Raw genomic sequence first — 11223 nt, 5'->3', positions numbered from 1 at the left:
AATATATATATATATATATATATATATATATATATATATATATATATAAAATAGGTGCCTTTTTAGTTTGAAGACCTTACTATGTTTTTGGTTCAGTTGAAGGTTTACAACCAGACTGTTCTGACAACTTGGTTTCATTGTAGGTCTACCAGTTTGTACATGCTTGGTACATATGTGAAGGTTCAGTTTACACGATCCCTATGCGTTTATACAGATTTAGGACTGCTGTTGGACATATTTTAAAATGTTTTGGTACTTTTTACATAAACCAACACCGGCGTAGGCCTACATATTTTACCTTTCTTTACTTTGTCTTTCCTTCTCTGATACCGATGGGCGTCGCAAGGAGATGGCCCCTGCAGATGTCTGTCTACAGCATGTCGAGTGGTCTGAATTAACGGAGAGACATAATAAAATTATTGTGCATTTTGAGTATGTCTGCCACAGAATCGCTCAAGCGTCACTGGTCTTAAATTCTTCCTCTTATTGCTCTCAGGCCCCGAGCATCCGGTATTGTAAGCTCGAGCGCTGCAGATGTTCGAGAGGCATCGGGGTGGCCAAACCCATTTATCCTCTGCTGTCCAATGTATTATAATATGCTTATTTTATTGTTGAACTGTTAATGTCGTTCTTATCTGTCTCTTATGATATCTTCCTTGATCGAATGCCTCTCCTGGTCTGATCAACTATGGCCTCCTGATGCAATTCAAATTACTCTTAACCAGTTTCCTCTCGAGGGTTTGATCAGGGACCATGTCTGGACTTTGGGAGATATGTGTTTTACCTCAATGTGCTTAATTGTTTACTTTTTTCTTTTTGATAATTGACAGTGTTGGCATTTAGTCGAAATTTTGTCCAAGACCGTCACCCAATGTCGAGGAGAAAATTGATTGTTTTAGACAGGTGGACTCTTGGACAGTGTCATTTTATAATAATACAGGGGAAGGGGGAAGTGGGGAGTCGTCACAAATTAACCAGTTGACACAACACAGGTTTTTCTTGTCAGTCAAGAGGTAGACTGTCAGTGAACTCATAGTATCTGTATAATTTTGTGTCTGTTAGTGGGGGAGTGGGATTTATCACTGAAAAGCAATAGTCGAACCTGCTCTGGGCTATATATTAACAGCTTTGTCCAAGACAATCGTCCGTACAATTAATTAAACAATTTTTTCAAGACTATTAGGGTTAAAGTTAGGATGGGGACTCTTGTGGTCTGGAGGTACACGATGTTCGCCTCTCATTCAATAGGTCTTGCGTTTGAAACCTTCTCGGATATAGGCGAAAAATTCGTATAGTATAGGTCCCGGGTGCAAGTTGCGCACGTTAATAGATCCCCTAGGTGGTCCTTTAAAACCTAAAAGAGTAGATCAACCGCCACTTGCGGGCAAAATTCAAAATTAATTCCTACCAATAAACTGAAAATGTTTGATGTGTCTCGTGTGCTCATTATGACATTAAGCAATTGCGAGTACTGTAAAATACTTGCCCCCCCCCAAAAAAAAAAAAAGAAAAAGAAAAAAGAAGAAGAAAAAGTTAGGGTTAAGGTCAGGGTAGTTGTTGATTACACATGGGCTTATCAGACTGTCAAACGAAACAGTTTATGTCAGACTGACACGGTGGCAGATCACCAGGTGGAACAGCTGTAACGGATAAATGATAGCGAAAGCTTCCAAACAGAGGTGTTCCTACCGTTTCTTTAATTGTTGTTGTTTCTTTCTCTGAGTTGTTTGCAACGTGATCAACCCAAATAAAAGTGGAATATAGAGTCTATATGAACTTCATTTGTTTTGTTTTGTTTTCACAATCATTCAGTGAGAGATTACTTTGAAACATATGTCTCCGAAAGCGATAACATACGGTTGTATTCCTGACTGATGTAGACTAATATGCGCGAGTTACCTACATGGGTACTTCCGGTTTATGCATACACATGATATGGTTTTTCCCCTTGTATTGTAATCTAAGTAGATCTAATACAAGATGTATTTGGTCATTGGTCATGGCAAGATATCATCGCCGAATAAACAACTTATACATAATATGTTTTTGCAATTTTTCTCTTTCAGAAATTAAATTTTCCAGAAATGTGAACAGTATTCAAGAATGCATTCACACATTTGTGATAGTTTATTAGATCTATCTTTCTGAAAAAGAAATAATATAAAAATAATGGAGTAAAGTTCAGCCGTCTTTTTTTTAATAGCTTTGTGTGGCGGGTAGCTGCCAGGGACCTAATACAAATTTGCCATATTGGCCAAAAGTTAAGATGGCAGTCCCCTTCGCTTGTCAGGCGTTGGACCAGGCTACTCGTTTTGCAGTTTGTTTACAGTGAATAGTCACAATGAGCAAAAAAGATTCAAAAGAAATGATAGGTGGATGCTGTGTTTGCTCTGACGAACGTGGCTGGAGTGAAAACCCATTAGTCTATTGTGACGGAGCTGGTTGCACAGTTGCAGTCCATCAGGGTGTGTGCTTTTCTTTGCTGCTCTGCTCTGAATCCAGGCCCTGGACGGTGTCCTGTGGTCTCCCCGGGATTGAAGCATTTTATTTGTTTGATTTATTGTCTTTATTTAGATCTACCATTTCCAGATTAGTTGATAGACCAAGGATTTACAGAAATTGAAGTGTTGGTAGCAGTATTTTCTTAAATAATTTAATTTCTCTGATTCATTTTAAATTTAAACTCGAACTTTTTTTGTAAAAAAATTAAAAAGTGGTCACACACAACTAGATAAGTCACAAATCGAAATGATAGATCTAGGGATAGCAGTAGCAGTCATCAGAGTTGTTACTTCTGATAGAAGTTATCTTCACATATTCGTAATTATAGTTCTGTGTGTAGGAGCCTGGACCTGACCTGGTGACTGAATGTCTGGTGCTTTTTCGGTAGTTCCCACCCCCTTTATTTGAGCCTAGATTCTAGATCTAAATCTAGATCTAGATCTATATGTTTGATGCGCAGCAAACTAAGATCATCAAACCTGACAACTGCCAAACATCAAATTATGGTAAAATTCAGTGTGTGTTACTCTCTTGTAACAACACATCTATACTTCGGGGCCACCTCTATTCTCACCCCGGGTGAGAATAGCGCAGGCGAGTCTTTTGGCTATTCTCACCCGGTGGGCATTCACAGTTATAATAGATCTAGCCTTGGCCAACCAGTGAAGCCTTCACCCTGAACCACAGAATTCTACACTGTGATAACAGAATTATAGAATTCTGTGCTATGAACAAACGTTCTAGATTTAGATCTATTAACTACTGTTAGTGTTAGGCCTAGCCTAAAAGCGTGCAATTTTGTCTGTGGGCAGTGGAGAGAGAGAAAGAGAGAGAGAGGAGCAGCGCGAGAACTTCCGGGCAAAACAAAATGGTGACCCGCGTAGTTCGGCTTGATTCGGAAAGTTAAATAGCCGTAGCATCTTTGTCGACAACCAAATTAATTTAGTTTTCTTTTTTGACATAATTTTTTAACTTTGTTTTGGTCAATTTGGTCGTCCACACCGATAGACAGTATTCAGAAAGAGACAGAGAGAGAGGGGAGGAGTAGATCTTGGGAGAATTTCCGGGCAAAACAAAATGGCGACCCGCGTAGTTCGGCTCGATTCGAAAAGTGAATTAGCCATAGCATCTTTGAAGACGATCAAATTAGCTTACTTTTGTGCTATAACGTCATTTTTTCTTGGCTTTTATCAATTTGATCATCCACACCGATAGACAGTATTCCAAAATGAGGAAAAACAGGTCTTGTTTCACACCGGGTGAGAATAGCCTACGCTGGCAAGTCTCACCCGGGGTGAGAGGTAGATCGTATTTTTATTCTCACCCCGGGTGAGAATAGCCACTTCCATACTTCGGCACTTATATGACCTTATTGTGTTGCAAGTGCCGTAAAACTTTTACTAAAGCTATACTCTCTTGTAAACTGCTATTCCCGGGGGTGCCTTGATAGTTGAATCAGACTTTGTGCTGTTGAAGCTAGAGAGATGAGCAGAGTAAGCCTGATTCCCCTTTTGGACTTCTGTTTTGACATCCACCCCTTAACGTTCATATGATCTTTTGCAGTGCAGTTGCAAGCGCCGTAAAACTTAAAAAAAAATAAAAAAATTACTCTCTCTTTCAGAGACTGTCAACTGTTTGTTTTGCTTTCTTTCGCGGGGATAAATGACTGTTATTGTATGTACTGCTCTTTACTCAAGCAAATATCTTAAAAGGCAGTTTTGAAAAGTGTGTTTGTAGTCTTTATTAGCCAACAGAAAAATACCCCTTTAAAGCCTCTCGGTTCAGTGGCATTTGTAATCATGCAGAAAATAGTGTTTCGACTCTACTATTTGCTGCAATCAAGTCGCGTTTGTATCTCTGCGACTTTCCACACCAGGGCAGATGGTGCCCCCCCCCCTTCCCCCGACACGCACACACAGTCACACATGTGCAGGCCGCTAATCTGACCCCAACACACGCTAGAGTAGAAACGTGCGCGTGCCAACAACGCATGTGTTGGTATGAAAGAAGGTCGCTTATTGGTCGCATGCAATCGCCTAGTGAATAATGGTTCGCGATGCAGGTGCAATGGATGGTTTTCGGGAATAGATAAAGTTTGTTGTGGGAGAAAAAATGAGCGAAGCAACGTCTGTGGGGGCTGAGCACCATGGAAGGGACCTTATTGAATCTTAGCATGCTGATTTAAGAGTTTGTTGAATCTGGGTTATTTTAATTGATTTTAAAGAATCCGAGTTCCACTTTTTGTGTTTGTTGGGTGGTGGCCTGTTACGGAAGTTCTTGTCTTCCTTTTCCATTACTTTTGTTAAATACAAAGAGGCCCTCTTCAGGTTCAAAGCTAGGAAATGTGCACAGTACTGTAGTATATGTAAGTGTTGTGAAGTTGTCAAGTCATTTGAGAGGTGTGCTGAAGAGGGAATGCGGTAGTACTGACATTCTATTTTCCTCTGCTTTTTGTACGGCACTACCTACTTTCCAGGAAACGAGTCCCTTGATAGACACTGTCTTTCACATTATCCGCAGCTATTACTGATTTGTTTAGAATGTGCCTTTTTATTTATTAAAGTTCATTTTTGCTAATTTTGGGGGTTCTTTGTCGTTGGGGCAACTGGCAATATATATGAAACTATTTAAATAGCATGTTTCCCAGTTGTAGTGTGTACTGTAAAGCTGTACTAACACAAATACACTGTGATTTAAGTTGATTCAATGCCGTTCATTTCGACAAAAGTGGAGAATAGTGTAGGAGTGAGAGAAGTGACTAATGTTGAAAGGGAGTGAAGGCTGCCTCAGTGAATGAACTGAATGATTAGTACAGGGATGCCTATTTCAACTGATTTTGGACCTGCTGTATTGCCATACCGATAAAAGTGCCTAAACAACTGAATTTTCAATGGGTGCTTTGATTTTTTTTAATGGAAAAAAATTTGGCTTGTTTTCTTTTGCGGGTCCCCGCCTTCAGATGGGTCTTTTCGTTGACTTCATTTATGCCTCTGTCAGAGGGACTCATAACTTTGGGAAGCTTGCAGTACAAATTGACAGTTGAATACTCGTTCTGAATTATTTAATTAATTGACACCCTAAAACAAGGTTCGCCCTAGTTCTGATAGTCATCCATCGCCTTCGAGACCAGTCGTTAAAACTTAACTTATATAAAAATTTCCTGTCATACGACATGACTTATGTAAGTACCGCTTGTCAGAAACTGGTGGTTATCGGGGTCACCGAAAATCGTTCACACTTCTTATGTATTCTTACAGAGGCTTTTTGTAATACTTATCAACTTATTACTTATAAATAGAGCTACGGTCATGACTTCAGGGGTTGGGGGGACGGAGGAGAAAAAAAGCTTAAACTTTCTTGATACTCTTTAAACTGTTTGATGCAATATGGGAGGATAAGATCTCAAAACCAAATTTTATGATTAATGAACTGTGCAGTTTAAAACTGAGTCTGTAATTTTGCATTTTTGAAAAATCAGTACTAACTTAGTCCATGATTGCCAGGTGTTCAGCATCACTATGTCCTGCTCTCACCAGTCTTTTCAATTCTGGCACTCAGGAAATGCTCCCTACGATTTCTACTTATGATCTGCCTTGAGGTCCACCTATTGTCTATAAAGTTTTTCCTTCAGTGAGGTTTATCTTACAAGGTTGTTAGAATTTCTGTATGCTGAAACCCAGACATGGTTTTGACAGTTCATGTTGTGGCCTTTTTCACTTGCCCAAGACAGGATTCTTTTTTTAAAAGGGGAAATTAGTTAAAATTGTTTGGCATACACCCAAGTCACATACGACTTACCAGTGCCCTGTTTGCAATCATTGTCCGGAAGTATTATGTTTTAATATAGTTTTTAAAGTTGGTAAAGCCAATTGATTTGGAAGTCAGTTTGTTGTCACCTTGTGCTGAAATCCACATTCAATATTAATTGATATATGCTGTGAATGACAGTTCGTAAACATTTTATAAAGTCCAATCTCATTTCATCAACATTGTTCACCTTCACATATTAGCACCCAAATGTGCGCACACACACACGCACACACACATGCACACACACACACGCACATTTAAACACACACACACACACACACACACACACACACACACACACACACACACACACACACACACACACACACACACACACACACACACACACACATACACACACACACACACACACATGCAAATATATACTTTTTAAGAATATAATTACGTAATAGTAATATTAGAAGCAAGTTCTACTTGATGGTAATTACTCGTACTTGGGTAATGTTTATCTGCACCCCCCACCTTGCCATGTCTCTGTACTGATTTACACCCCCCCCCCCTGAAATTGATGCTCAATCTACCTAAAATGGAACATTTGAGGTGGGCAGACCTATTAGTTAGTGGTCTAAAGTCTTCCATCCTACTCTTGTGCGTGTGTGTGTGTGTATGCACAACTGAGATAATGTGAATGATTGGATTGGTTAGAATAGGGAAGGCTTGACTAAAGATAACAAAGTTTTTCAATTTCTATATCCAGTTCTGATTGGGTAAAATTTTGCTTTAGGCTTTGTTTAACCTTTGATTTGGTTGGTTTTGTAATATTTTATGTTTTTTTAGTTTTATTAAAACTTCTATTTTTTTTTCTCCATCTTTCTAATAGCATGTTATGGCATTGTACAAGTTCCAACGGGGCCTTGGTTCTGTAAAAAATGTGAATCACAAGAGCGTGTTGCCCGTGTAGTAAGTATCAGTGTTAACAGTAGTAAAGGTAGCATGAATACTGTTACTTACTAGCACATACTATCATAGGTCATTGCTATTGACATGGGTGACTCGTGTTGGGAGCTCCCTCTGATTCTTTAAGTGTCATTTTAAAGTCTGACTAAGGGTGAAAGTTGTCTTTGTATTTTTGCTTTTATTGGTTTATTTATTTGATTATTTTTTTTAAGCCCCCGAGTACAATTTAGGTTTTTCAGATTGGTTTCTGAAAATGTACAAATCCTGGAAGCATGGAAGTGGGGTGAAGTTGTGGAGGCGTGATTGTCTAATTTGTAAAGACATCTGTGCACAGATGTGTTTGAAGAACTCAGGAGTGTTCTAAGCCTATGCAGCTCAAGTGTTTAAGTTCATGATGTTGTATGCAAAGTCAAAAGTCAGTATTTTGCTGCCTAATCAAAATCAAGTTGACAAAATTTGTTAAATGTGGCATTCAGGAATGACCTGGAAACACTATGTACATTATGTTCAGTTCATGTGTTTAATGCATCTCTGTCTTTGTGTCTCTAGAAATGTGAGCTGTGCCCTCAGAGAGCTGGTGCCTTGAAGAGAACTGATGCTGGTGGTAAGATTGATTTAATTATCAGTCTGTTGGTATTGTCAGAAGATAATGGGCTCTGGGCTTTTTAACACTTGATTTTATTTAATGGCATACTTTATTATAAAGATATACAGTCGTACCTGTGCAAGACGGAATCGCAAGGGAGCGTGAAAAAAATTCCGTCTTAGACAGGGGAATTGAGGGTGAGGTGGAGGTTTGGGTGGGGGTGGGGGTGGTTCAAAGTCCCAGCCGGTGGGATCAAGGATCGCTTGTCTGATCGGCAAGCTGTGGTCAAAACTTCACACCTCTCAGCTGCTATCCTGTCTGATAGTGACATGCGTCAGTCTTATGTATCCAATTACTACCAGTGCTTGCCTTTCATAGGACCACTGTTTGACCTATTAAAACAGAAACGTTTTTAACATCTCCTTGGCTTCCACCCTTAGTCCCACCCACCAATGCCACCCCTCACTGCCATCAATGTAACAACGATTCGAGGAACTCTTTTCTCGGCTGGCCGTACGATCAGGGCGGCAGGCATTGGTCAATCTAATTTCACACCTCTGGTTTCTGGTTACCCAGGAAAGTTTCCGTAGTGGCTCGCTATTCGAGCACTCTCACAGGCAGTCGTGAGATATCACACCCACACTACACTGACCATCTGTATCGCTCAGGGCTCACATGATGGGGTAACGTCTACCTCCATTTAACCCCTACTCCCCTTCCTTGCCCAGCGGCATGGCCATGGCGTTAAAAGTTTTGAGCCGGCGGAACCAAACTTGCGAGTTTTGTTTTCAAATCAGGGCTGAGCGGGCAAAGCATTTTCCGTCTTAGACAGGTGAAACCCTCGGAAGGGAGCGGATTTTTCTTTCCGTTTCCGCGTTGGACAGGTTTCCGTTTTATACAGGTAATTAAAGAAGAATATATCAAGGGGGGAGCGGGGAGATTCCGTTAAGACAGGGTTCCGTTTTATACAGATTTCCGTTAAGGCAGGTTCGACTAGTATTGTAGCATGATGTGTAAAATTGGGGCTTGTTAAAAAAACATTAAAAAAGTTTTTGTGTTCCACATCTTGGTTGATGTCCATAAATTTGAATGACCTTTTTTTTGTTGTTGTACTCATTTTAGGATGGTGTCATGTTGTGTGTGCTTTGTACATCCCGGAAGCATGGTTTGCCAATGTTCAGACTATGGAGCCAATTGTGCTCAGTGCGGTTCCTCAAGAACGATTCAACAAGGTGAGCCTATTTCATACTGACCCCAAATGTATGATTTCATGTAAGATAATTGATTGGAGAATGTCATGTACATTTATATTGTAGTTTGGTTTTTACTTTGGCAAAATGGGGATAAAAATAAAGCTTCTGTTTAAAAATTCTTTTCTTTTCTTTCTTCAATAAAAAAAAGTTTTGATGGTATGTATTTTATTTTAAGAATGGGTTGTGCTTTAGTTGTTTTTTTTTCATCAGCTTATAATCAGTATTTTCATTTTATTTAGCTGAGTTTATGAGATTGATTTCAACTTTTGCATGTGACTTTTTTTTTTCTTCTTGTTTTGCTCCATAGATCTGTTACATTTGTGAGGAGCAAAAACGTGACACAAAGGCCACTGCTGGAGCGTGCATGCAGTGTAACCGCAATGGTTGCAAACAGTATTTCCATGTCACTTGGTACGTTGATCTCATATTTTGCTTGGATAATTTGGTTAATGTGTTTGTATCTTTTTGTTACAGACAACATGGTTAAATCTTTTTCGGATGTCAGTGAGGGAATTGTGATTGGGAGACTTTATAATGGAATAATTATGTTAATTACGTTTGTATTTAAAAGGCATGAATGCTTGTGTTGTTTATATCAGCTTGTGTTTGTAATAGATTCGATGTTCATGATCAGGAAGAGAGATGTTTGTCACCAGTTGAGGAAAACTTGTCTTTTTTGGAGACAAAGGAATCAAGTTTTTTTTTGCGGGATTAGTTTTCAGCTTCACCAGTCTGTTAACTTATCTGTTAAACTAAATTTGGACCTTTTTCAGTGCCCAAGCCCAAGGCCTGCTTTGTGAAGTGACTGGCAGCTATGAAAATGTCAAGTATTGTGGCTACTGCTCTCACCACTATAAGAAATTGGTAGGTGTTGCATTACTGTAAATTCAGTTTTGATTTTGTTCGTGGTTATTAGGGCTCTGATTGAAATGGAGTCTTCATGCCTCTATTACAGTTGCCAGTACTTTAAAAACAGGTTTATTTTGTTGACAAATTTTTTATTTTGCCTCTTAATTATTTCAATGTACATACATCATCTACTCAATAACATACATCATCTACTCAATAACTTTTGAGTACCCTTGGTCAAGGGTAGTTCTCTTGTATTTAATTGATAAATCCTTTCCAGCATAATTTTTTCCCTTTTACACTTCTTTTCAAACTCTAAATATATGTGTAGTTAAAAATATTTTTTAAAACCTTTTTTTTACAGAAAAATCATTCGAATGTCAAGACAATTCCAGCCTTCAAGCCAATCCAAAATGATAATAGCACTCCAGAGTCCAGCCCTGAAAAGAATCCTCCTAGTATCACAAATGAAGATTCTAAGGTATTGTGTTTTGCGTGGTTGGTTATGAGGATAAAACAAAGATTTCCTGATTAAGATTATGTCAGCCTCTGTTTATCATCATCATCCGGTGCTTTGCCGACTGGCTTGGGCGATCATGGACCCCCACTTCACTCTGTCTTGCGTTGCAGCAATGGTGTCTGTTCTTACTGCTCCTAGCCATGTTGTCATCTTGTCCAGTATCTTTTCCCTCTGTCTGCCTCTGCCCCTCTTTCCATCCTCTGTTTATACATACAGTAAAACCTTGTTATACTGCCCTCTATTACACTGCCAGCCTGGCTTACCGCCAGGTCTTGCCAGTGTACAAAGGAGAAAATATATAAACATAGTATTTGTGCCTTTTCACCACCATCTGCCATTCGCGAACTATCGGAGTTGCTCTCTCCCCCCACACTACCGTACCTCAGCCCGCAGGCAAAATATCTGGCTGGCCAAGCATCAGCCTGATGACCTCAAGACTGACGGCGGTTTTTATTTTCTGAGGACTTGTGTTCAAGTCCATGCGACAGGTCTGAAACGACCTGATGACTGACGGGCATTGGGTAGAAAAATTTATTTAAAAAAGAATATACGTCACGTTTACAGGGACCTTGACATATAGCCAAGCTTTTGACATGGCAGAAATTTTCAGTAAAATTTTAAATATACATTAAGATCAGCTGGGTTTGAATTTACATGCGCGCTTGCACACGCACGCGCACACACACACACACGCATGCACACACACACACTCACACACATAGATGCAGAGGGGGGAGAGAGAGAGAGAGAGAGAGAGAGAGAGAGAGAGAGAGAGAGAGAGAGAG

At 39.6% G+C, this 11223-nt stretch overlaps 1 protein-coding gene across 3 annotated transcripts in view; it reads left to right on the top strand.

Moving 5' to 3' along the window:
* The first annotated feature begins 819 nt into the window (after positions 1–819).
* LOC101857232 (protein AF-17) overlaps positions 820–11223 on the top strand; it is a 25691-nt gene continuing 15287 nt past the window's right edge. The window contains exons 1-7 of one of the 3 annotated variants that reach the window (XM_013079394.2): positions 820–2465; positions 7154–7233; positions 7780–7834; positions 8939–9048; positions 9377–9480; positions 9843–9933; positions 10283–10399. In XM_013079394.2, coding sequence (XP_012934848.1) covers positions 2342–2465; positions 7154–7233; positions 7780–7834; positions 8939–9048; positions 9377–9480; positions 9843–9933; positions 10283–10399 — 681 coding nt within the window. In that variant the 5' untranslated portion in view covers positions 820–2341. The remainder of the gene's footprint in view (positions 2466–7153; positions 7234–7779; positions 7835–8938; positions 9049–9376; positions 9481–9842; positions 9934–10282; positions 10400–11223) is intronic. The other 2 variants (XM_005092651.3, XM_005092652.3) reach the window with 2 other exon arrangements.

Source organism: Aplysia californica, unplaced genomic scaffold (genome assembly GCF_000002075.1).
Source record: "Aplysia californica isolate F4 #8 unplaced genomic scaffold, AplCal3.0 scaffold00050, whole genome shotgun sequence".
Taxonomy (NCBI): Eukaryota; Metazoa; Mollusca; class Gastropoda; order Aplysiida; family Aplysiidae; genus Aplysia; species Aplysia californica.
Note: the sequence above shows the minus strand (reverse complement) of the source record. Positions and strands in the feature narration are given on the sequence as shown.